Genomic DNA, 27193 nt, shown 5'->3' with positions numbered 1-27193 from the left:
CTTTCCCTGATGGCATAATGGTTTGAGCACATTGCTTTTGGAATCAAACTGCAGGAGTTCAAATCCCAGCTGCTCCTAAGCTTTGAGATATTGGGCAAGACTTGGTGGCCTCCACTGTCACCTGGAGAGAACAGCACTTACCTGTACCAGCCAACGTAGGTTTCTGTCCCACCCCCTTCAGCAAGCACCTCTTCTCCTTCATAGATTCCCCACCACCATCACCACATCACACACGCCTTCCTGGCTACCCTTTGGTTGTTAAGCAGTAACTGTGCAGCAAGACAGGAGCTACACTGCCTTTCCTAGCCTACACCCCATAGTGCCCTGCGGCACTGGCTGAGGCTGCCCCCAAGGGCCTGGGGCCTGAGAAGCACCCTTCCTCTGCCCAACTTCCTTTCTTTCCTGCTTTCCCAGTGCATACAAGCCACTCCTAGGACCACTTCAGGGACGAACTCCTTGCATTTGAACCTCATCTCAGGGGTCTTTGCACTTCATGCTTAACCCCTGCAGAGTTTCGAAAGGATATTATATCTAAAGACACCCAGACAGTCACTGCATATAGTAAGTGCTGTGTAAGTATTAGCTATTGTTATAATCCGAGGCTGGACCTCAAGGACCCAGAGAATCCAGGGATATGCAGGAATTTCAAACAAGCAAAGCCACAAACATATAAACTCCTGAGAAACGCTGAGGGAACTGAATAATCCACATAATTGCTTCCATTCGCATCACTGGTTGCGCCCTTGGCCTTAATTACAAGGGAATAAATGCTTCTGGCTGAGCTGTAATATAAAGAGGCTGCTACCGTGTGCTCCCAGGAGACTCACCACAGGCATTCAATTCAGTTAATAAGTATGGATACTGGAAGACTTGAACGTTCTCCCTCCCGTGTGCTATTTTTTTTTTTAATAAGTGAAAACTCTTTGGTTTGTCCTTTAACCAGGTCTTGTGGAGTAGTTTCAAGGTTGCTTGTTTGAAGGTAAGCCGCAGGAGTCTTAAGAACTTAATATTAAGAAATTCAAAGAGCAAAGAATGCACTTTGTTCTTTAGGTTTCTTAAACCTATATTTCATGTCCTTTCATAATAATTTGTCTTTTATGGATAAAATATACACAAATCGCTTAGAAAAAAAGGCATCTGAAATGACCTTGGGCGACCAAGTTCTTCTGTTTTTAAATGGCATGCACAGAGTATATTATTAAGATTTCTATATGGTAGCATTTCTAGCTCAGCTCAGAAAGAATTTACCGTTTCTTTATTATTCAGTTCAAATGTAAGGGCAAAGAAACTTACTCACAGGATTTCTTTTTTTAAGGTTTTCATTTATCACCTCCTGGAAAAAACTGATATAGGCAAAATCCCAATGTGATAAAACCAGAACTAAAGTAACAGTGGCTGGGGGGGACCTTTAAGTGAATTATTATGATCCCAGGTCCTAAAAAAAAAAAAAAAAATTATTCTTCTCTGGTTCTCTCATCTGACCCCACTACAGACTGGCTTTTGTCCACTTCACAGCACTTGAGCCATTAATGATCTCCTCCAGGACAAACGCAATGTTCTCTCTTCTACCCTGTTTCTCTTTAATCTATTTGTTGCCTTTGTTCGACTCAACCACTATCTTCCTCCTCCTCCATAAGCCTCTCTTCTAATTTTGTCTGATCCTTTAGTATTTCTTCTCTTTTCAATTTTGTTATATATTTTAAAAATAAAAATGAAAACGACAATTAGAGATGAGGGAAAAAGCACCCCAACCCAAATGCCATGATTTTATTGGATTCCCCACTCCCTCTGGTCCCCCAGTTTTTTTCATACTGGTTTTTACATATTATGAATGTGTTTTGTATCCTTTTTCTACTAAATATTTTATTTTAATTATTTCACATATTGCTATACAATCTTCAAAACCTCCATCCTTAATCCCCTTCAATAATTCCACCTGTCTGATGTTCTCCACACTTTTTCTTTCCCCATGCAAATTCATGCCTCTCCTTCAACAAATCCACTGCTGAGCCCAAAACGACTTTACAGCCCATATTCTCCTTTTATGTTCAATAATCCTGTTAGATATGCTGATATGAATACTATTTGAAAAATAAAACAAAACTCCAGCATTCCACCAAAATATTCACACCAAAATACTACTTACTCTGGAAGTTAATCTGGCCATTTAGATCAAAGATGTGTTCTTCTGAAATGCCTAAAACATGTCTTCCTCTACATAATTCCTGAGATATTTTCAGTCCCTGAAAAAGCAACAGGTAGGTACAGGCACTTAATAGTTTTCAACAAGACAGACAAGGTTAGCATTTTCCAACCTTTGCTCTAATAAGACTAATGCAACACTAGCAGATTTTCTTTTTTAAAAAAATGGGGATAGAGGGGCTCCATGATTTAAAAAAAATGTTTGGGAAACTGTCTTGCCAATGGGTTTCAGCCCTGGGCAAGTTCACTATGGATTCAGTGTGTCCACAGAAATGACAGTAGAATGTTCTTGGTGTGAAAGGGTTACACCCAACTTTATTTCCATAGTGGCAGGTCAATTACTAAAATCCCATCCACTCAGAGCCAGTCTGCATGCAGCAAGCCGGTCTCTGCCTCTGGGCCTCTGTTCTCGGCACTGCCACCACTCCAGCCTCTGCTCTGCTCTCCTGCAGCCATGCTACTGTGTCGCCCAGAGCACTGGGAAGAGCTCTTTATAGAGTCAATAACAACGTATTGCCCACACCTGTGTAGTGAGCTAGCCAACCAGGGCCAGGTGAGAATCCTGGCCATAGGAACTTTCATTTTATCCATACCGCACCCCTCCAGGATTCTCTCCTCTCAATCTATGTGCCCTCAATCCTCTACAATGGTCCTTGTGCGAGAAAGCAGAAGCATTGTGACCAAATTCCAGAACAACAGAGGCTACGACAATATACAAATAACAAAAATTACAACAAATTATGATAACCCTCAAACCTGAGGAGATCCATTGCATATTCAAACCAGTTCTAAAAAATTATAATAACCCTCAAGCCTGAGGAGATCCACTGCCACCAAGTGGTCATCCTGGCTGTATTCAAACCAATTCTACTCCAAGGAGTTAACCAAAAGGACTAAGGGTGGGCCTGACAATACCCACCTTCTCCAGCCTCTCCAGCAGAAAGTCTTGCAGACACACAGGCCGATCTTGTTGCTTTATCTCTGCCTTCTGCTTCATCCTCAGCAGCCAGAACCGCTGCTCCGGTCTTAACTGCCACAGATCAAGTCCAATTTCTTTCTGTCTGCTCCTGCCTTTTCAAACCAACCCACATCTGGGTTCTCGCGGCCTTCACAGGACCCTTTAAATTCTTCCTTCGAGAAGCAGACTGTATTTCCTTTTGTGCTTGAGCCTGAGCGTAGAAGCAGAGCATGGAGGGCTCCACAGCCTGAGGAGGGGGCTGCACCTCTCCTGGAAGAACCCATGGTTGCTGAGTCCTTCTGGCTTTCCACCAGCTTTCAACCAGGCAGGGTCTCCACCGAGGTGGGGCCGATGCCTCCGGCACTGGCAGGGCCTCCACCCCACTTGTTCGTCAGACCTCCGCTCCTTCATTTCTGGGGCTGACGGCTCCACTGCATCCCCCACCTGCCCCACAGCACCTGGCAGCCTGTGTGATGCTGCTTCTCGTGCTGCTTCTTCTCGGACCACAGCACTTCATAGTGACGCCATTTCAGGCAGCTTTCTCTTGGGGTGGATCCCAGCCCTCCACCCCTTCCCAGTACCACATGTCCAGGGGGACATTCAAGTGCCTCCCCACCCACAGGTGCAGCCAGCTGAAACACTCCTCCCATGAGGGAAACCTGTTCTTTTGTCACCAATGAACCCTGCCGACTGTTGCCCATTGTCTTGCCAATGGGTTTCAGCCCCAGGCAAGTTCACTATGGACTTGGCGTGTCCAAGTAAATGACAGTAGAACGTTCTTGGGGTGAAAGGGTTATACTCAAGTTCGTTTCCATAGTGGCAGGTCAGTCACTCAAATCTCATTCACTCAGAGCCAGTCTGCATACAGCAAGCTGGTCTCTGCCTCTGGGCCCCTCTGCCCACACAGCTGTCCTCTGGGCCTCTGTCCTCGGTGCTGCCACCACTCCAGCCTCTGCTCTCCTGCAGCCTTGCAGCCATACAACTGTGTCGCCCGCAGAGCTCTTTTATATAGAGTCAATAATGAAGTATTGCCCACACCTGTGTAGTGAGCTAGCCAACCAGGGACAGGTGAGAATCCTGGCCACAGGAATTTTCATTTTTCCATAGAAACCTTAAATTTTTTAAATTTAGAATTCACTGTAAGAATTTAATCTCAGCACTAACACAGTTGGTAGGTGTTCAATAAATATTTGCTTGAAAATACATTGTGAATCTCTAGGAAATAAAACTACATGTAACATTTCCCAAAACAAAAGCAATTTACTTATTAGATATATTTAAACAACTATTTAAAAGATTACTTACTGCTGCATTGTTTAGACTAGTTAAAAACTCTAAACAATCCTAATGTCCATCAGAGGTTGGTTAAATGAATTATGGTACAATAAAAGACCACGTGGACATCACAAATTACAACATAGATCGATATTTATTAACACGAAAAAGTGTCAATGGCATGTGGGAAAAAAGATTATAAAACAGTATGATATTTTGTATGCTCTCTAGATAGATCACATAAAGTATAAATATGTAAAAGATGATAAAGATATATACCAAAAGTTTGGAGTAATTATCTTTGGTTGGTGCAATTATACATGATTTTCACTTTGCTTATTATTGTTTTTATAATGAACATGTCTTAGAAAAAGCAGTATAGCTATTTTGATTATTAGGTAATAAATATAATCAGCTTTGAGTGGAATTACACAGCACTTGGTAGCTATTGGTATTAAATTACCAGATAATAAACCAGAAAGCTTTTCTGAGCTGAACATTTTAATTGCAAAATGATTTTTAAATAATCTATCTTGTTAATATCAGCTTGATACTTACACATTAGAGTCTGTTTAACTTCCTTGAACCCAAATTCTCAGTGTTACTTGAATATCCAAAGAGCAACTTCAACTTCTCTGATCATCTTGGGAGGAGACAAGAGCAGCCGGGGCCAGGATCAGATTGGCTCTGCTCCTTGTCAGTCATGACTGTGAACAGATGTGTTGAGGCTTCAGTATCAGTTCTTCAACTCTAGAATAAGATGATATGTAGGATCCGTTTAAGAGCCAAAGTTTGCTGATTTCTTCTAAGATGTCTCATCTTGGCAATAATGAGGGTTTTGGAAATTAAATGAGGTGTAAGGAGGGCTATTCAATGAGTTAAATTATTTGTCTAACCTCTCCAGGGACTGTAAACATTGTAATAAATATGCGAACAAACATACATTTTTATATCAGTTCTGTGTAATCTATCAAAAGTCTTATAAATTTGTATACACTTTTCCTAGGGACTACACTTTCAGGATTTATACTAATGAATTATTCAAGCATGTAAATAAATATTTAACTTGACAAAGATGCTCATTTCAACGCTATAATAGGAAAAAATGGAACTAAGTATCAGATAAACAATAAGGAACTAGTTAAATAGATTACAGTACATTATACAACATCACAATATGCTTTCACTAAAGTGATATAGAAGTTATTTAATGTTATGGAAAGAGATTAACAAAATGAAATCCAATAAAACTACATTAGTAAAGGCTTGTTTAAAATGGTAATGTTAATAATGCTGGCATCAAAGATGCCTAATATCATTTCCAAAAATAATGAAATTGTTGAAAGGACAGAGGTGGATTTTAAAAATGCCTTCAAAGAAATGATAGTTTCCATTGCATGAGGCCTTGTTTCTTGATTCATAGTAGTTGAGTGTATTAAATGATGTTGACACATATCGATGTCTATGACCAAGAACTAGAGGAAATCAAGGTGTCATGATTCTGAATATTTTGCATAAGGTTATTTCAAGAATCAACAATCTGCATTAAGGAATAATTCCAAGTAGACTTTGTAATGATACTGTACCGCCATCCTTAACATTCATACTTCTAAATTTCAAAAAATAATATACTTTATTTAAGTGCTGGTGGGATCCACAGATGATTGACAATGTTTATTTTGCCTAGAACATTAGAAAGACTACCTTTGACAGCCTCCACCATTTAAAAAGCAAAGATTGTCTAACCATGAATAGGTCCTAATGTCATATCTTTTTTTAAAAAAGTCCTTTAAGATAAGTCAGTTTGGCTTTGTAACTGTAGATAATACATTTTATTTATCTCATTTTGTTTCCTACTGATGAAACCTTTAGCAGCAACACCACTTTTTAAGAGTCATAATTACTTCATAAAGAAGTCCCTGTAAAAAACAAAATAAAACAAAACACCCCAAGACAGATGCTATGTATATTTAGTCAACTATTCAGAAACTCGTTGAGAAACATTCAGAGGATTCAAGAATATGAACTAGGTTTTAAATTATTTAGATTGGGAGAGGGCAAATTTTTTGAAGTTAATTTAAATAATAAAACAGTAAAGCTAAAATGATCTTAATCATCTTCCTTCCCGTTTCTCAAACTCTAGTCATTCATGTCGTCTTAACAATTTTCGTATTTGTCTACCACCTCTATTATTTACTTAATTTTTCTCCTTTAGGTCTCCCTCCTGGGCTATGATACCTATGAAGTTAGAGGTTTGATGGGCCAGTGTACACATCAAATCATTCTGTTATCTAAAAAGATCTTGTATATTTGTCCCCACCCTCATTTAATCTAACTTGCTCACTTCCCTGAGGCCAGTGTGTCAAGCAATGTGTTCATTAACAATGCATCCATGATCTTACTTGAGGAGGATGGAAGAGCAAGAAGTTGATAGCTTTGAAAAACAGCAATGCACAGTAGATTCATGACCTGTCGGCTAAATTATCTGTAAGTTATATAGATAACATCAGAGATGCTGGAAGATACCTGTCCCTCCTATTACCGATTTCGCCTTGGTTACAGTTCTTAAATGGCTCAAACTTCTCTGCCTTGTATTATGCATTCATCCAAAGAATATTTATTGAGCCCCCACCTTGTGTCAGGCACTACCTGGGGCTATAGCTGTGAGCAAAACAAACTCCTACATTCTAGACTTTTAGAGCTTTCTAAGTATATGTCATGTTTCCTCTGTTGGTTTCTAAAGTCCTGGGAGACAAGATGTGGGTCTAACTTAACTTTGGCTCCTCTGTATATCAGCCAAGAAAGAATTTTGCAGTGTTAAATCGGTAAATGATTGAATAATGAAAGGATGCACAAGCCCTTAAATGTGTTTATCCTTTGACCCTGAGAGACACACTTAATCATTTCCTTTATTCCACTTTATCTATTTCTTTTTTCCATTTTCAACTTCTACGATTCCTATTTACAAAATTCTGAAGATGAGAAAAAAGAGAGATGTAGCTTGTGGTGAAGGAAAACTAACAAGAGATGCAAGAAAACAATGTTAATTTCATCAGCTGCTTTCAAAGTGCTATTATTCCATAAATACAAGTCAGTGAAATGCCTGAATGTTTAAAAGTTCATAAAAAAAGCAGTCTTTAGAATATATTCAGATAAAAATATTTGTTTTGACCTGTGTGTACCTTCCAAAATTGTTCAAAAATTATTTGGGTCTTACATTAGCTGTATTTAAAGATACTGTCATTCATATCTTTAAACAAATTCATTTGTTATCAAGCAAAGTAACAAATCCTCTTCTTTCCAGCTTATGAAAATATACTGTATTTACCTTAAATTTCATTTGGGAGTGATTTTCCAAATAATGAACATTTAATGTTACTGAATGGTAGCCCTTATTAGGAAAGAAAACTAAACCAAAGATTTTTTTTTTTAAGTGTTGTACTAGCTTGCAGTGAAAATGATGACCGTTCACTATTTTCAGCGTTTGCATGGATTCTTCTTAATTTCACAGCTATTGACTTTTGCCCGCCTGTATGTTTTTCCCTCTAATGAAAGAAATAAATTATACTGATGTAGTCAAATTCTGTGTAAAGATTAAACCAATAAGACAGGTAGAACAAGGCTTTAAGGCTTTAAATACCACAACACATTTCTGCTTTCTTTGGAAATTGACTGCCGTCATTGGAAATCGCCGGGGGATTTAAAGGGAGCACCAAGCACAGAAAATATGGCCTCAGAATGGTCAAGGTCACTAGCCATTGGTAACAAAGTCAAAATATGCACCCAGCCTCCCTTCTCCAGTCACCAGAGGACACCGCCTCCCCCCAAACAAGAAAATTGTTAACAGTTCTCAACAAAATGGAAATTCGCAAGACCCCTGAACTTTGTTCCAAGTAGCACTTTTTTTTTTAATGGGGAGAAAAAGTAGTGAGACTTTCCAGAGGTAAAGAAAAAAGCTGACAAGTTTGGATGAGAACCACATATGTCAGTATTGGGGCCTTTTCTTGGGCCTTTGTTGCCTCGTTATTCAATTTTTAGCATCTAGTTAGAACTGTATTTTCTGGATCGTGAGGACAAATTGTAAAGGGTCTTGAGGATAAATTCAGCTTAGGCTTTTTTTTGCTTTCTTTCTTTTTCCTTCCAAATACAAAAAAAAGTGGCTGGTAGTTTAAGAGTTGATCGACCTGACTTTCAAATAGTTATTTATTTACTTTTCTCTGGCTTTTCCACTGATAAAGTTGAGATAACTCTGCCTCTAGTAAAATGTTGCTACATGGCTGAAATGCTGATAAAGTTCCACTGATAAAGTTGAGATAACTCTGCATTTAGTAAAATGTTGCTACGTGGCTGAAATGCTGGTGTTGGGACTGGAAGTTATGCATTAGGAAATGCTCTGCGGCACTTGAGCCTGGAAGCAGAGGCTGATTTCTGTTTGAGGCCACACCTTTGCTTGCCAGTGAGACAGCATTACATGGGTGCCTTGGACCATATGGAATCAAAGGCATTCCAAGCCAATGCGTCTGATTCCAGGATTAGGAAAATGACAATATACACCCCTCTAAACAACAACAAAATTCTCACTCCTTTTTTTTGTTTATTTTTTACAATTATATAAAAAAAACAATTGTCTATAATTGTTTTAACTATTCCAGAATAAAGATTCTGATCTTTAAACTCTTTGTAGATTCACTCTCTAGAGTTTTTATTCATTCTTGAGATTTGGCATAATAAAGTCTAGGAGCTAGATCAAAAACATTACCAGGCTACCATCTCAGTCATTTCCACTTACCCATTTCTAGTACTCAGGGAATTTGGGCGGCTACATGACACTAGGACATAGGTTTTATCTGAATCCCCCAAACCTATGGTTTTTTTTTTTTTCACTCCACTCCTCCAGTGCTCAGTCTAGAAGAAAACTAAGGTGCACACCCCTGTCTCAGATAAGCACCCCAATTTCCCTCAAGCTTTCCTTCCAATTCTCCCTCTTGCCCCTACCCTAAAAGGAGAATCTTTCTGGGTACAGGGAATTCTTGCTCCTGTACCAACACAAATTTGCTGTTATTGGAGACCTAAGTCTCCTTAGACCCTAGGTTCCTGACACCCAAGAGCCTTTTCCCCCTATTCTGCAATACCATTTCTCCCCAGGGTCAAGGCCACCAACTGAATGGGGGTGGCTGAGGGGGGTGGGTTGGGGGGAAGGGGGTAATGCTAAGAGATGTAAGAGGAAATGCAAAGATGGATTCTCTGGATCTTAGGCTATCTTAAAATGTTACTGCTCTTAAAATAACTCACACATGTAGTCATAAGGACTGAGTGGCATAAGAATAAAAACGAAGGGAGTTTGAAACAAAAACTATAATGAAGAAATAACAAGATCTTATTGGTGGAATACACACAGGACAGAGGTGGGAAGAAATGAATTTGAGGGTTTGGATGGAGGTGATGTTAGCTGTCACTGAAACTCTAGGCTGAGGACACCGAAATGAATAATAGTAACAAAATCTGCCAAGGATTTTTTTTTCCCCCAAGACAGTAGGAATTCAGGGAGCTGTGGGAGGCTGCAACTGTGCACAGACCGACTGGACTGGAGACTTGTGCAAAAACAGTTTCAGATGGCCTCTGGTCACCTTTCCTTCACTACCATAGTAAAATCTCTGCCTCTGGGCAAGGTTTAGCCACCATTTTTTGAACATGCAATGTATGTTTTGCTCCACAGGCATGTAAGAAAATCCTTCCCCAGCTTTGTTCATTATGCTGGCCCCTGCTGAATAGGCATACACCTGATAAATCCTGCACCCCATCTGAGCTAGAGGCAAATTTGAGCTAGCTCCCCATCTCCTTGCTCTGGCACCTTGCAATAAAATTTTCTCTTTGCAAAAGACCAGTGCTTTGGTGTTTGGCTTTCCAATGCGAGTGGGCAAATAGCTTGACTCAGTTTGGTAACATCCCTGGACATATTTTTCCACAGCTTATCTTCCCCCTTCTCCTTTCCCTTCATGTACTCAATTGCCAGGTCCTGTTAATTAAGTTTTTCAAATTCATATACCTCCTCTTCACCACTGCCACAGCCCTTATCATGCCAGCAGCTTCTCTCCTCTGGTGTATCTATTGCATTAGATTCCTTCTTTCTCTTACCTCAGCCCCCCATAATTCATCCTGAAAATGACCTTTCTAAAGCAATAGCCATGTCAGCCAAATTCCCCTCTGGCTCCACTGTATCCATACAGTGCATCTAACTCTTTTGCACATGACCTACATCACGTGGCCCACTCCTGCTAGTCCAGCTACACCTGACATCCCCTTCTTGAGGCTGTGGCTGAGGCTGAACAGTAAGGTAGCATAGCGCAGAGGCTGAGGGCCATGCACCTAAACCCACTGTCCACCTGGACGAGTTATTAACTACAGTGATTCAGTGTCTTCATCTAAAAAATGTTGTTGAAGATTAAGCGAGAATATATCTTAAACATACACCTTATACACAGTAAGAGATGGAAGTGTTTGCTAAATAAAAGAAAAATACTTCCCCAGATTGTCAAGTTCTCCCTAACCCTAGTGAATTTATACCTTTAACTTCTTCAACCCATTTTGGAGGCCCCTTTTTCCCTTGGTCAATCTTTAGTCTTCCTCAAGAAATAACAAGTGTTGGTGAGGATATGGAGGAAAGGGTACCCTCCTACACTGTTGGGGGTAAAATTAGTGTAGCCACTATAGAAAGCAGTATGGAGCTTCCTCAATAAACTAAAAACAGAAATACTGTACAGCAATGAGTGGACCCAGTAATTCCACTTCTATGAATTTACCTGAAGAAAACAAAAATCTCTGATTTGAAAAGATATATGCACCCCTATATTTACTGCCACATTATTTACAATAGCCAAGATATGTAAGTAACAAAAGTATCTTTCAATAGATAAATGGATAAAGATGTGGTGTATACACACACAGGAATATTATTCAGTCATAAAAAGAAATAATCCTGCCATTTGTAACAACATGAATGGACCTATAGGGTATTATGCTAAGTTAAATAAGCCAGGTGGAGAAAGACAAATACCATATGATTTCACTTTTATGTGGAATCTAAAAACAAAACAAAACAAAAGGGAAAAAACAGCAACAGACTCATTGACACTGAGGAGTGACTGGTGGTTACTATGAGGAAGGGGATTGAGTGGATGGGTAAAATAGGTAAAGAGGATAAAGAGGCATGAAATCTCAATCACAATGTAAATTAGTCATGGGGATGAATGTACAGCATAGAGAATATAGTCAATGGTCCTGTAACATCTTTCTATGTTGACAGATAGTAACCACACTAGTTGGGGGTGAGCATTTAATAACCTATACAACCGTTAAATCACTATGTTTTATATTTGAAACCAATAAAATATTGCATATCAACTATACTTCAATAGAGAAGTTAAATTTCTTAAAAATCTTGTCTTCCTTCCAGAAAAAGGTAAAATGTTGGGTCTTCTGTGAAGCCTTTCTATTTGCACTCTGTCTATCCCACTATTAAAATTGTCATTCTATTATAATTTACATTAGTTTCCTATGGTTGCTGTGATAAGTTACCACAAACTTAGATGACCTAAAACAACAAAAACTAATTCTTCCACGGTTCTGGAGGCTAAAAGTCTGAACTCAGTTACCCCTGGGCTGAAATCAAGTTGTTAGCAGGGCCACACCGCCTTAGGAGGCTCTGAAGGGAATCTGGTCCTTGATTCTTCCGGCTTCTGGTGGCTGTCCACATTCCTAGGGCTGTGGCCATATCACTCCCATCTTTGCCGCCCTAATAACACTGCTGCTGCCTCATACCTGTGTCAAGTCTCCTCTGCCTCTCTCTTGCAAAAACACTTGCACTTGCCTTGACAGTGTATAATCCAGGATAATCTTGCCATCTCAAAATCCTTAATTTAACACATCTGTCCAGGCATTAGGACCTAACATCTCTGGATACCACTATTCAGCTACTCTATCACTGCTTGTATCTATGTTGCTCTTTTTGCCTTTGTATGACAAGGGTCTACCAGAGTAAGCACATAATGTGTAAGCAACCAGTGAAATACACATACAGGTATAGTGGTATAAGGTAAAGGTCCATTGTCCATGTTCATTAATATATTCCTATTAATATATTCTTTGCAAAAGTTTTATTTTCCAAGGCCAGATCTACTCTTTTCACCTGCTAATCTGTGGCTGGATAGTTTCCTAATGAATTAGATCAACTTCTAGATTAGAGAAATTAAACAAAGGGGGCCTTCATCCTTGTATCATTTCTACTGAGCTACAGTGAGGGGAAGTAACCAAAATACTCCATTCAAACTCCAGCCCTTCCAAGCCACAGGGCAGAAGGGAGTGGAAAGGTGGAGGGACCCTGGCAGCTGGGAGGCGACTCTCCAGGAATGTGAGAAGAATGCAGCGTGGCAGGCTGACAAGCATGGCTGAACGAAGAGTGCTGTCATCGGTCGGCTCTGGCCCGTTTGTTGCCAACCCTCAGTCACTTATTTTAAACCAGTTTTCTTTGTAACTTAAACTCTTATAGTCATGGCTATTGCTTAGCTGACCATTTCTCCATCTTGAGTCACTTGAGTTCAGCACAGGCATTTCTCTGAAATGAGGCCTTTTCTTTTCCAGTTTTCTTAAATCACAGTCACCTTCACCCACAAGAATAAGACTGTTCTAGCCATCACTCACCTGGGAAGACAACTCGGTAGCTATGCTATGGTTTTCTCAGCTGTTGGAAATCTTTCTCAATGAGACAGGAAAAAAAATCACTTGCTATATAAAAAGAAAACAAATAGATTTCACACAATCCTTGAAACAGTAAATTGTTTACTATATTATAATTGTTTGTTCACTATAATATAGTTTATTTACTATATTATAATTGTCAATTTTGTCATCTTCATGCTAGTTAGAGCCATCTACCCCCAGCAGAATGTTAAAAACTATGGAGCCCAAACATTTATCCAAGATTTGCCTAAGTAGGCATCTATTCAAAAACATCTGAGGTTTGAGAAAATTCTTTCATTTACATAAAAATAATATCCATCTGTAATAAATACAATTGTCAGAACTGATTTAGGTAGTGAGTGTCATAAGTAGTCTACAACCCACCAGAGGCTTTTACTGATCAAACTGGACTCCAATGGCCTCACCAAAGAGACCAACATACCTCCTAAAATCATCTTAAGCAACACTCTTCCTGTAGCTCCTCTCTTATCACTGTCTTAGCAATGAAACTTTTCTCATGCTGTTCCCTCTGCTTAGAATGCTTGTCCCAACTCCTCTTCTCTTGATTAAGTTCTATTCATCTTTTGGATCATAGTTCAAGCATTACCCTCTCTGATGCACATTCTATTCTTTCAAGTCCCTCTATCTTTGCATGTAGTTCTTTCTACCCAGAAAACTCTTCTCCCCTCCTCCACTTATAAAGTTCCGTCCATCCCTTAGGCTCAGCTCAAATGTTACTTGAATGTGGCACCTGCTTTGTACAAACCCCTGTTCCTCAGGCTGAGTCTGTCACTCACTGCCTGTATTCCCAGACTTTTTACAAGCTACCACAATTACACCTCCCAGCGAGCTGTATTTGTTTGTGGAGGGACATCTGGGTTGATAGCAAGGGCCTCAAATTCAGATTGACTTGAGTTTGAAACCAAATTCTACAACTTAATGTGTGACCTTGGACATTCTTCTTTCTGAATCTGTTTCTAATTTGGAAATGGGGGACCTAGTATACCTAATTCATGGGGTCACTGTAATTATGGATTAAATGAGATGTGTTTAATGCACTTAGCACAATGCATGGCCCATATACTCAAATAATGAATGGTAACTATTACAAGGTTGTGAATGGGTCCAATGCAAAGACTCAGGCCATTTTGTCCATCTTTCCATCCCACTCACTAGCACATAGGAGCACTCAGTGAGTTCTTAAAACTGAATGAATGAAATAATACCCATAATGTATTTTTCTTTACAAAAGGGAAAGAAGTTTACTGATTTTAGGAATTTTACTGACGTGTCAAAAACTCCTGATCTTATACTCCAAATCATACTCATCTTTCCCTTTGCTAAACTAGTCCTGAACTTACATGTCTAACAGTTTGAGTTCAAGCTTGAATTTTAAGTATTCGTGTTTTCTAATTCTCTCTTCATGCTTTTAGTGTTTTTATTGTATGTCTATCAGTTTCAGCCTTTACACAATTCTAGTGGAACACAGCTCATATTATTCTTTCTCGTATGAATTATACCAATAGCATGCATGTTTGTAGGACTTACATGCTAAGTAAGCACTGTTCTATGAGCTTTACATGTTTTAAATCCTGTGTTACTCATAGGCAAATGACTTTTTAAGATGATAGAGGTGAATGATCAAACCGATTAAAACCACTGCAAATTCTAGCTTCAAGTTCTGGCCGCAGCATGGCCTCTGCCACCAACCAGAGTCTAAGTCCCTTGAAGGGAAGGTTATCTCCCGCTTCCTCTGCATGGTTCCCAGGATGCAGATTCTCGGTTCATTTCCTCTTCTGTCCTCGTAATTAACTCACACTAAAGGGTCAGTGGGAAGATTTACGTCCACACTGAATATGCTAGAGACTCCCTAGCTTTTTAGAACCTTCCACCTTGGTTTAAGAACCTTCCACCTTGGGAAAGCACCCTTTCACCCTCGGCACATCAAACTTTTCTACTGTGGTTTCCTTCTGGGTCCCGAATGACTCCTTCTAGGGCCTCTGACAAGGACGTAGGAACGTACGTCTGAGACATCTCTGCCCCCTTTAATTCACCAAGGGCGTCATCCGACCGGCCGAGGCGACTGCGCAGGGGACCTTGGACGCTTGCTCCCCTTGGCGACCCCACGCTGCCCGCCGGAGAGGGGACAGCGTCCCGCTCCTCCCGGGAGCCGCCGCGGAGGCGCACACGTCCCACGGCCGGCCTCCACGGGCCGCCGGGGCTGCGGCTCCTGGTCAGGCCACGCCGGACCCTCTCCTCAGCCGCGGGGAGGTCGCTGAGGGTCCCGCGCGCGGGGCGGGGCCCCGGGCCTGTCCCCCTCCCCGCGGCGACGCGCGGGCACCGGGCGGGGCCGCCGTCCCTTCCGGGGAGCGGTGCCCGGCGCCGCGTCTGCCGGGCGGCTCGCCTCCCCGCCCCCCGCCGCTCTGGGTGACGCTTCTCCCAGCACAGCTCGCGGGCAGCCGCAGCGCAGCCACCGCCGGCGCCCCTCCGCGCCGGCCCAGCCCGCGCGGCCCGCCCGCCTCGCCACCACCATGAGGGCCGAGGGCGACGGCGGCCTGGAGCGCTTCTGCAGCCCGGGCAAGGGCCGGGGGCTGCGCGCTCTGCGGTGCTTCCAGGTGGGGGACCTGCTCTTCTCCTGCCCGGCCTACGCCTACGTGCTCACGGTCAACGAGAGGGGCAACCACTGCGAGTACTGCTTCGCCAGGTAGGGCGGCGCCGGCCGGAGGGCGGGAGCCGCGGGCCCCGCGCGGGCGGCTCGGACCGCGGCGGGAGGAAGTGCGCGCGGCGCGCGGGGTCCTAGCGCTCGCGTCTCGGGCGGCGGCCGCGCGCTTTAACTCCACGTCGCGAGATGCCACGTGCGTTAGGAAAGACGAGCCAAGTTCCCGCCGCACGCCTTGCGCGTCCCGTTTTCTTAGTTTGCTCACGCGGGATGTGCAAACGCCCGGGACCGCAGGGTCCTGCCCTCAAACGTGGGCTCGGAGCCAGGCTTCTTCCAAGCAAGGGCATGCGCTCTCCACTCAGTGCCTTGCCCAAGATCCCCAGGTTTTGGCTGCCACCGTCCGTCACCTTTAACTTGTGCTTCCTGCGGTGTGTTGTGTCATATATGCCCCTCAGCCCCTCCACTCCTCCGCCGCCCGCCCAGCCTTGCTGGTTCCTCCAAGGAACTTAATGACGCAAAAGTACATGGCCCATCTTCTTTCTTCTCACTCTGCCCTGTGTTTGAAGAGAAGCCGGAGGCGTACCTACCACCTTCCTGGACCCTGAAGGGCTGCACTGATGGGATCTCTTAGCCTTCGTCTGGGATTGGGTAAACAGGATCTCCGAGGGTATTAGGCAAAACGTGGGGTCGGCAATGTTCTTTAGTTGTAGCACATCATATGTACGTGTATGTTCACATGTATGCACATATATTCATACACACACACAGAATCATATCCTCAAGCCTTATGACAGTTTCAGATGGGAAAGGCATATTAGAAATCACCAATCCAGCACTCTCTGCATTTTACAGGTGAGAAAACTAAGGCCCACAGAGGAAGTGTGGTTGTGTATATACAGTCACACGGATAGTTAAGGGAATGGAATCTATTTTCTTCAGTTCTGCCCATTTCCCACCAAGTTAAGTGCTCGGTACAATTCCAGAGGCAGGAAGCATGGTGTTGGGAGTTAAGTTCCAATGTGACCTTCCACTAGTCTCTGAGGAATGTACCAGGCTTTACTTGGTTTGAACCTCAGTTTCTTCATCTTTGAAATGGAGATTTCTGGGCTTTATTAAGCTGACCTAAGGTCCTACCAGTACCTTTTGAGTACAGGTGTCAAGTCCAATAGACACTGAAGTACCCAATCTCCGAGACCTGTGTGCCTTATTCTACGACAAGACATAGCAAAGGAAGGGACAAAGGCTAAATATTAGAGCAATCTTGCCCAGACTCCCTGCCAGAGCTGCCTTCCGCTTGGGGGGACCTGGAAAGGAACTAGACACAGAATCATGCCGTGGGCAGCTTAAGGGCTGTATGTGATGTGGCTCTTTGAATTGGTGAGCCAAGAGCTGAAGGGTCATGGCACCACTTTGCGACGTTTGAGTGAAGTGAGCATTGGGTTTTCCCAAAGTTAAAAAGGCTGCTGTGACTGGTCCCTTGATCTTCTGAGCCTCGCTGTGTCTCAGAGTCTGAAGCAGTGTGGGTGTCTGGAGTGACAGGAACAAAGCGGGGTCACCCAGCACAGAAGGTGCCTCCCTCCACCCGGGATCCCCAGCGGTTCTGGAGTCTGACCTGTGAGGGAAGACTGGTGCCAGGCACATAGTAGGTACCAGATGATAGTTACCAGTCCTCCAGTGAATTAAAGATCAAATCCCTCTGGGTTCAGAGGGGGAGAAGTGGAGCTGAGAGCTGCTTCTCTTTAGCTGTGAGCCTCCTAACTGTATTTGCTATACACACCCCCAACTGTGGACCATTAAGGCGTGGTCAGATGCCAGTCTACAAATCACCCTGCCCTCTGTGACAGCCTGCTTTTCTTTTTCTGAACAACATTCCTTAGACCCCTCCCCAGGGCTGCCGCATGCACTGGGTGGTACCACTACGTCTCCCTCCTGCCACTTTTCTCTGTTTGGCTTAGTTGATTCTCAACACCCCCAGTTCTTTTCCTCTCGCTCTTCCTCCAAGGAGTCATTTGAAATTAATCAAAACAATATGCAAGAAATAATGATACCATGATATGAAATTAGAAATATCTTTGTGTACTCCACTCTATAATTTCTATTAAATCTGGTTAGTTTAGAATTAGTGGTTAGATCATTCTTATAGATTTAGCACCCTTTCCTCTGAACTATTTGTGTATGACGAAGGACAAATCCATCTGTCCAGCTGTACCAGAGGAACACACGCATGTCTTCGTGGTGCCTCAAGGGAGTAGGAGCTGAATTCTCAACTATTGAAGCACATGGGCAAAATCTACTTTCACCCCACTTTCCAGCCCCAAGAAAAAGATACTCCTTATTCTTTCTTCTGCCAGCAGTTTAGTGTAAACAATATTGCTTAAGATCATAAGCCAATGGAGGTTTTCCCGGTCTAATTGTATCTGGGTTTAACTTATTTTGAAGGAAAAAAATGATTTGTTCAGGAATAAGTGTGTTCTATAAGTTGAAAAACAATGGGAAGTTTCTTAGGTCACAGTATAATGGGATTCTTATTGTCAAGGCAATTCAGGCAGAGGTTTGTTTCTGGGAGTTTTAAATTTGTATCACGTTTTCTGTTTGGTGGGTGACACTTGGGAAGATGTGTATGTTGCTTCAACTGCTGGGAGGCAGCTCCTAAAAATATGTCTTCCAACGGGGAACAGCCCTATCAGACCTCTTAGATACATTTTACACACACACACACACACACGCACGCACGCACGCACGCTTTTTAGCCATTGGCCAACATTTTGTGGCCAACATTTACGTTTTATTTCAGACTTGGTATTTGACGTTTTTTGACGTATTTTAACATCTTGGAAAGGGAAAAATCTGTAACCCAGGGTTGCATCTGAATATTCATTCTGCATGCAATTCCTCAGGTAGGGACATACCTCCCTCTTGATCTTTTATTCTCTTGATTTATGGGTCATATAAGGATAAGAATATTGTTGGGTTTTTTTTCCCATTTGTTCTGAGTATGGGGGAAAGGTAGAAAGGCCCACTTAACCTCCTTGGAATATAGCTATTTGGAACCCAGTTTCAGGGAATTTATATAATGTCTGGCTCAGTAGACTGGTTTTTCAAATAATTAAAATGTTTGTGTGAGCAAAACGGTGTGATCTTGATGTCCTATTTTATATATTCAGCAGTTATAAAGACATAATGTCCTGCAGACTTACTCTGTAGCAGTATTCAGCTTATCTTTCTCATTATTTTGCCAAACTGTCAAAGTCATCTTTAGTTAACTTTAATCAGTATTAAGAGCCCTGAACTCCTGATGCTGTGAAATATCCCTGGTCCTGGCCTCCTGAAGCCACACCCCCAAAGGGGTCGTTGTCCCCAGGGCTGCTGAGATTCTGCTTACTCTGGAACATTCTCAGAGAACTGTAGTGTCTAAGGGGAGAGATGGCTTCAGATGTTCTCAAATTCTCTTGCTTCCTGAATGGAAAATTGTTAACACGTTCTAATAGAGGATCCCCTCGTTTTTGCCTGTATTTTAAAAAGTGGATAGTAAGATGAAAAACATACAAAGAACAGATTTCCTCTAAAATGTTGCATTAAAGAATACAAAATTCAGCCATCTGTATATTAGATAATGACATATTGTGTTGTCATTATCAACATTACAGTTATTTCAAGTTCATTTTTTTAGAGACTGCAAGGCAGGATCTTTGGTGTCTGATGGACTTGGTTTGAATTCTGGCTTCATTCTTTCCTCATGGCTTATCTTTAGGCAAATTATTTAACTTCTTTGAACTCCTAGGTTCCTTTATCTCTAAAATGTGCACGTCAAGACCTACCTACAGAGCTACAGGAGAATGAAATGAGATTGTAGAAGTCAAGTGCTTAGCACAGAGTAAGCTGTCCAAATCAGGCTGGCGTCTCACTTGTGCTTTTTTGATGAGCTCTGCCGGCTACATGTTTAAATAGTATGAAACAATATTGCAGTTTTCACTGACATTCTCATTACAGTTGGGTTGGGGCGTGGGATACTGGGAAGCAAATACCGGAACTTGTTGACCAATAGAGTCATCATTCAGATGGCACGTCCATCCAAAGCTAAAAGCAACAGTTCTCAACCCCAGATCCCCCAGAATAATAACGGGTTTCTGGGATCAGTTTTCGCTGCTTTTCAAAACCTAACGGAAAAGATATAATAAACCTACAGAGGTAAAGAGCCTTTTCTCGCTCCAAAGTACGCAGACACATTAATACTCTTTTACCATGAGATTAAACAGATATTTGAAAAGAGAAATGGAGGAAAACAGAATTGTCCACACAGTGAGCATACGCTGGCTCCTCTCTGCTCTTTACTCTCAGCATGATTCTTTCAGCCATGGCAAGGAGCAGTCCTTAAAGGCTTCAGATGTGCCGGGCACCATCACATGCATATTTTTCATACATGGGGAGCATAATTTCTATTATAGCTTCTCGGGGCTCAGCGACCAAGCTGCACGTTTGGAAACGATTTGAGATGAAAGAGACAGAACAACAGCAGGGTACCCTGAAGTGAATGCAAACCCTGGTGAGTTAAAACCACCATCTAATACCTTTCCCTCCCAAAAGCAATTGCACAAAATCCTCTCCATCAAAAAATCTGAGGATCTCATATAAAATGATATTCCTTCAGCTCATGGTGCTCTTTGCAGCTCGTAAAGCATTTCCAGATACATTCCTATTTTGATCCTCTCAAGGATGGTTTAGTGTAGAGAGGGCCTTATCCCATTCTATGTAGGAAGAAACTGTTGGAGATGTTAAGTGGTTTCCTTGAGTCTCACAAAATTTTGGTTAAATATTTATTGAGTGCTTCCTAATGGGTTAGGCTCTGTGCCCTTCGTGGACTGAGCCATATCTTCCTGCTCATGAGTCGTGAGTTTCCTTCCCCTGCCCCTTTTTGCCTGAATCTACGGGTGGTCCACACCTGGACCCTGGGACATAATTCATGTCTGATTTCTCCTGGTGTGAATGCAATTTTTATTACCTCTCTTCTTTTGCTTCCCACTACTCCAATAGGTAATGAAACAAACTAATACATTGTTTCTAAAAGTTTAGCAAATAAATTGATTTTGTTATCTTTAATCTGTATCTTATGCTGCTATGGGTTCAGAGATTTTTTAATTACAATGCTTTGGGATTTGTGTAAGAGCTACATATATTATTTTGTATGTTAGCAACCACACGTCATAAAATGTGAAAAGAACAGGAGGCTTTGGTCCTTCTGTGGGTTTGGAATATTTTTAAATTTTTGCTGGAACTAAGATGAGACTATTATCTTGGCTTTATGCCAACATATAAAGACTGTTTCTGTGCCCTTTGGTAGGGTAGCATCAGTATATAACCCCTTTTCTTTTTCTTAAATGTATACATTCTTCAGAACCTTGTTCTGTGCAAAGTTAAATTGGTGAGGTTTAGAAATAGAATTTGAGCTCTGCCAGGAGGCCCCTGGATGGTAAGCAGATTGCACACTGTCAGAAGGTTCATGAGAAAACGTTGAGACACATCATCTTAAATGTCTTTGGGAACCACCCAAGGCTCAGTGCTATAGCTGGGCAAAAACTAGTCTTCAGGAGAACTCAGAATTGGTGAGAACCTGGGACAGTAAAGTGTCTGTTTCTGAACTGCAAAGAGAATGTCAAGCAAAGTTTCTACTTCATGTTGGTGTTTTAGACTTACCTCTTTTGCCTTAGGTTGATATCCCCTTTCTTTTTCTTGTCCATGTAATGAGAACATGAAAAAATTGCATTCTTATGTCACTTTATTTGTGCTTTCCAAGGAGGCAATCAGTAATTATAAACATCTTTTATATTCCTGGAGTCATTAATAACTAAAGTCATTCCCCACTGCTGAACACACACTTTCTTCTTTGGGCCCCAGATGTAGAATGAAGTTATCCTGCTTCCCAGGTCAAGGCATGCTTTCATCTGGTCTAAACGAGGCCAGTGTGATTTCAAAGACACCCCCTGCCTTATTGATTCTGTACCCCCATTTCCTGCTCATCTCACAGACAGCCCCTCTCTGGGTTTGCCTACATCTTTGCACATGTATGTGAGGATGTCCTGGTCATCATTAGGTAACTGGAACAGAGCACATTGGTTGTATTTGACCAGAGCCAGACTTTGAGCCATCCTCTGTCAGCTCGGCAGCTCCATGGTTTTCTGTAGCATTTGTGAGGGAGAGCCACCCTGTGCTGGCCCCTTAACCCTGGAGAGGCCAGTTCTAGGAATAGAGGGCTCTGTCCCTTCTCAAGGGACTTGCATTGTCAGCCTTTGTACATCACCTTCACCTTTCCCACCACATCCCCACCTCACATCTGGATTTCTAGCAAAGCTGGGATACTTTAGGGGCACAGTCCTCTGGCAGGTAATTGACTTTAGTAACTGCCTTTTCAGGGGTTGAACCCATGACCTTGGCCTCATTAGCACTGGTGCTCTAACCAGTCACAAAGCCACTTACCTCACTTGGTGTAATTTCTGCTGATGCTCTGCCTACCACCCTGGGAGGCCTCCTTTTCAATTGCAAAGGCGTTCACACCAACACAATAGAACGGGAGGAAATCAGATCTCTTCAAGACTTCTCTGGAGGGCTGAAATATGCAATTTAACCCGAAAATAATACCAAAAATCTTGAGAGCTCAGGAAACATCTTTCTAGTCCATGCATTTGCTGAGAATCCAGCTGTGACTCTCAGATTCTAATTCAATCACAAATTTAAAAATAGTATGGAACTCCTTGTGCCAATTAATTAACATAAAATCTGGTGACTCTTGTACATGAAGCAGAAAGGTTTCAGATGACTACATGGAAATATTGCATGTACATTACTAAAATGGGTTGGGTTAGCTTTTAGAGCAAGGAGTGGATCTGAGAATTCATAAGTGCTTCTCTTTGGCAAGTTTCTAGTCCCTAGAAGCCAAAATGAATGTGTGTTTATGATAGCTGAGACTCTGGTGCGGGTCAGCAAGTGCACGCTGACGTAACAGGCCTGTCAGTTCCCTGGGCATCCGGAATCACCGTGGAGGAGAGAGAGACAACTTACCCCAGCAGCGAATTTCCTAGCAGGGCTTGAAGACAGAGGCATTTTCTGGAGGGAGGGAGGAAGGCGGAAAGAAAATCTGGCTGACCAAGAAGATACCATTTTTCATCCGAGCCAAATAAAAATCTCAAGACTTTTATATCCTGGCACTTGAAAGGAGTTATATTGCAAAATCTGTGACACAATGAAAAGATCTTGGCCAGGAGTAGCATTTCCGCCTCAATCTGTGAGTACCAGGACTTTTCAGGGAGGTAGGTCCTGGGCTCAAATTTTGTTGATGCTCGTCACCATGGTGATGTTTGCATAAGAAACTTGCCCGTGTGCCACCTAAAAAATCACTTCTCTGTCAGTTGCACAGATCTGGGTAGGGTGACGATTGCCCTTTACAGTGCTAGCCTCTCATGTTCCTAACATCGCAACAGTAAGAGACAGTTGATTATGAGATGGTAACCTCCCTGAGAACAGGGATTCTATTTTTAATGTATTCAACAAACAATTATATTTATGGAGCACTTGCTAGGTTCTAAATCCCTGGGAAACAACTGTGAAGGAGAGGAAAAAAACAAAAACCCCTACCACCATAGAGTTTATATTCTCGCAGGCTTATTCATCTTTATTTTACCTGCAGTGCCTTGAACTTTGTAGGGTTTCAGCAGATGTTTTGTTGAAGGCAGTAGGTTTGGGGTTGAGTTTTTTTTTTCTCCTCCTTAGTTGAAAACTGACAATACACATATGTCATGAAGAAAATTCTGTTAACCAGAATGTTTAAGCACACACCCTAGTTCATGACTTAAGTTCGTGAACTAAAGGAGATAATACTTAGGTGTAATGAAATTGTAACACCCCTACACTGTATTACAATAATGGCTTTGCTTAGACATTTTTTGGAAGTAATGAAGTTTAACCCACTCATATACCTGAGTAAATATTTCTAAATGGCACTTAAAACACCTTTTAGAGATTTTTCACTTTAGAAACTTTCAGACTCACAAAGCAGTAGGGATTTAGAAACAATCTATTTATTTGTACTCAATATTGAATATTTAGTTTCAGCCCAAGATAGGCCTTCTAAGACACCCAGCTAGTAAATATTTTCTAGGTACAGAGAGAGGGAGGGGCAGAGAGCCCACGTCTACCTTCTCTTCCTATGTCTGCAGACAGCAGTCCCGACAGAACTCACTGCAGCATCTGGGCTGCCCAGTGGGAAGCCCACCTTGCTTGTAGCCATGCACATGCACACACATGTGTACACAAGCACACATGCTGCTGGTTTTGCCTGCCATCCTTTGCCTGGCTGCCTCTCAGGTTCTGAGATGTCTGTCCAGATTTCTGCAGGCTGGATTAGCCCCTTCACCTCTGCACCCTTAGCACCTTGTCTGTGCTTCCTTCCTTCGTCATGCTCGGTCCTCAAGCATGGGAACCAGGTCCTCCTGGTCTCTGTAGCCCCAGCACTTAGCCTGAGGCCCGGCACTCTGTCACCTCAGTAAATATTTATCAAATGAGTAGCCTCATTTCTGCAACGCAATTACTAGTGGCTCTTTGGACAGCCACCCCAATTATACAGTGCTGTTCCTAATTGGAAATCAATCTTTGTAAACATCAACAACCCTTCCCTGATTCCTGTTTCCTTCAGGACAAAATCAGAATCTTGACTGCTCGAGCCTGCTGTATTCGGTGCCCTCCTGACCCTCGGCAGCATTATCCCTCCCCCCTTTTTATTACTTAAACCCTGAACTCAACCAGTTTTCCCAGAATCCCACAGAGGTGCTGTGCCATTCATCTGTCTTCCTTTTGTCCATTTATTACCTGGAATGCTTTTCTCCACAATTCTGCCTGCCTGATCCTCAGCCTCCTTCCCAGTTCAGGCCTGATGCCCCAAGTCTGCTCATTCTCAGGAGAGATCCGGCTCATATTGCATCTCTCTCCTGAAACTCCTCATAGATACCTCAGCCCACAAATCTCTTCATTTTCTCTAGTTGCTGCTTTATATTTATTTTACAATGGTTTGCTATTTACATTTATTGAACACCTTACCATTCTAGGCACTGTGCTCTAACCCTGGGGACTCAAAGATGAGTAAGACAGCATTCTCTGTACAGGCCCTAACTTCTGTGTCTTTTAAACAGCTCTGTCCTAGGAGTAGCTTCTTGTTCTTGTTCTTTCCTCTCCGTTCAGCGTCATGTGGGCCATCTGGATGCTGAATCATTTTGCCTGATGTTTATATTTACCACTCTCATGAAGGTAGGGCTTATTTTCCCAAATAGCTCAGTTTTCACAAAAATATCATTCTTCCAGAGCCTGGCCCAGTACTCAAAACATAGAAAATAATACTTTTTCAATAGAAATTAGTTGGCTAAGGTAGGTTAATGTATTTTTCCCCCTGCTTCATGTGCAGTCTTATAGTATAAAAAATATTCTTCTTTATTCAGAAATATAAATAGATTGAGAGAAAGTATCTGTTAAATCCATTCAAATAATATCTGGTAAGTGTGAGTTCTCAAGGCAAGGTCCACAATTGGGGTAATTCACCGAAAAAAATTGGCAGTTCAATTTTGTATTGTTTGTCTATAGAAAACTGAAACCAAAGGCATGAGAGAGTATCACCTCTTAAAATTCTTCTGGAAGCAATTAAAAAGGTGCAGTTTCTAAGTCAGAGCAGGTCACCTGTTTCTTGAGCAAGGAATTAATATTCATGTTTGACTGCAGAGGGCCTGATCATGTTCTGAAACTCACATTTAGTATCAGGTTATAAAGGTGTTTTTATGTGTTTTTTTCCCTACACTGTGGCCCAAAGGTTGAAGTGAGGAGGATTGTTAGAAGCCTTCTAAGTTTTTAAATACTGGAATTTATATGACTTTGGTTTTGTTCTTTTCCTTGATATTTAATCACCTGTGTGTTGTGGAAGTTAGGACAACAGCAGTCACTGGGGCATCTAATATTATTAGTATTTATTCACATCTGTCATTTATTGTACCACTGGAAGAAATGGTGCATGTTATTCATCGTGGACTCCTTTGAGAGAACTAAGTTAAAAAGAGAGGCATTTGTTTTTCCCTTTCCATTTCCCAATCAGTAGGCATCAGAGAAACAAAAGTTCACTAGCAATGAAGTGTCATCTGACCTCATGCAGTAGTTAAGATGTAAAGTGTTTCCAGAGGAAAGTGTTTAATTTTAAAAGTGCCTCTATTCATTCTTTGAGCAAGCCTTAACTCTTAGAGATTTACCGGTCTTACAAAATGTGATTGTAGACGTCATCCAGTGTCTGGAAAGAGGAATATAATGTTCGCCGTTCCATAGGCTTGATGTTTCTCTCCTCTATCCATAAGCTTTGTGAATTTTTCTTCTTTCTAAGGCAAAGGTAAATTGCATCGCAACCAGAGCCTGCATTAAAATGAATCCTAAATCAGTGGTCATCATTTTTTTTCATTGCTGAGCTTTACTTTTAATGAATCAGTGATATGTAGAGTCATGTATACAGTATTTTTTAGCTTTATTGAGGAATAACTGACAAATATAATGTATATTACAGTGTATGATGTGGTAATTTGATATATGTATAGATTGTGAAATGGTTACTAAGATCAAGATAATTAGCACATCACCCCATATAGTTAGCCTTCCTGCGTGTGTGTGGTTAGAATCTTAAGATTCAGCAACTTTCCAGAACAAAACACTGTGTTACTAACTATAGTCCCCATGCCGTACATTAGATTCGCAGAACTTATAACCAGAAGTTTGTGCCCTCTGACCCACATCGCCCCATTTTCCCCAGGGTCAGCATTGTTGAACAAGGCCAACCATTCATTGCCCTCACCACCAAGCCCAGCTTTCTCCTTGTACATCACAGCTCTTATTCCAATAGTTGCAAAAGCCTATTAGTTGCTACCTTACTGCCCTAAATAGTTCCTGCCTCCCCTAGAGGCCCTGGGCTCTAACTTTTAACAAGCCTCAGAACAAAGCCCAGTGTGAAGGGGAAGGTTCAGCCTGGCTCTGGGAAGAAGCTCCCTGCTTGCACGTGGGTCCTGTTTCACTGTCACATTGTGGATAAAAGTGAAACGTGGAGCATCTTTCACTATCACACAGGAATGGACAGCCTTCATGTTATCCTTGTCCCCTGAACAGAGTTTCAATAGGATTCTGCCACAGTCCCTCCAATTTTTATTTCTCTCACATAAAAATTAGCTAGTGTAACCACTCTCTCTGGGTGGGAGGCTAACTTTGTTTCTAACTGTCTTATTCAACCGGTGGTGAAGTTACATTGCGCTGCTGGGCTTTTTTCCTTTTCTCTTGTTCATTTGGCTGGGGCTGCCTCT

General features: G+C 42.0%; 1 protein-coding gene and 1 long non-coding RNA gene across 10 annotated transcripts in view; one reads left to right on the top strand and one right to left on the bottom strand.

Moving 5' to 3' along the window:
* The window catches only part of LOC118926051 (uncharacterized), a 56912-nt gene extending 40455 nt beyond the window's left edge, over positions 1-16457 (bottom strand). The window contains exons 1-6 of one of the 2 annotated variants that reach the window (XR_008999390.1): positions 15834-16457; positions 13133-13212; positions 4994-5185; positions 2517-4271; positions 2147-2243; positions 142-1435 (exon numbers count right to left, since the gene is read on the bottom strand). This is a non-coding gene — a long non-coding RNA (uncharacterized LOC118926051). The remainder of the gene's footprint in view (positions 1-141; positions 1436-2146; positions 2244-2516; positions 4272-4993; positions 5186-13132; positions 13213-15833) is intronic. The other variant, XR_008999391.1, reaches the window with a different exon arrangement.
* Positions 15188-27193, top strand: part of SMYD2 (SET and MYND domain containing 2) — an 88232-nt gene continuing 76226 nt past the window's right edge. For 2 of the 8 annotated variants that reach the window (XM_036912533.2, XM_036912532.2), the window contains exon 1: positions 15194-15875. In XM_036912533.2, coding sequence (XP_036768428.2) covers positions 15703-15875 — 173 coding nt within the window. In that variant the 5' untranslated portion in view covers positions 15194-15702. Of the gene's footprint in view, positions 15876-27193 lie in introns of all 8 variants that reach the window. The other 6 variants (XM_036912534.2, XM_036912535.2, XM_036912527.2 and 3 more) reach the window with 5 other exon arrangements.

This window comes from Manis pentadactyla, chromosome 9 (assembly GCF_030020395.1).
Source record: "Manis pentadactyla isolate mManPen7 chromosome 9, mManPen7.hap1, whole genome shotgun sequence".
NCBI lineage: Eukaryota > Metazoa > Chordata > Mammalia > Pholidota > Manidae > Manis > Manis pentadactyla.
Note: the sequence above shows the minus strand (reverse complement) of the source record. Positions and strands in the feature narration are given on the sequence as shown.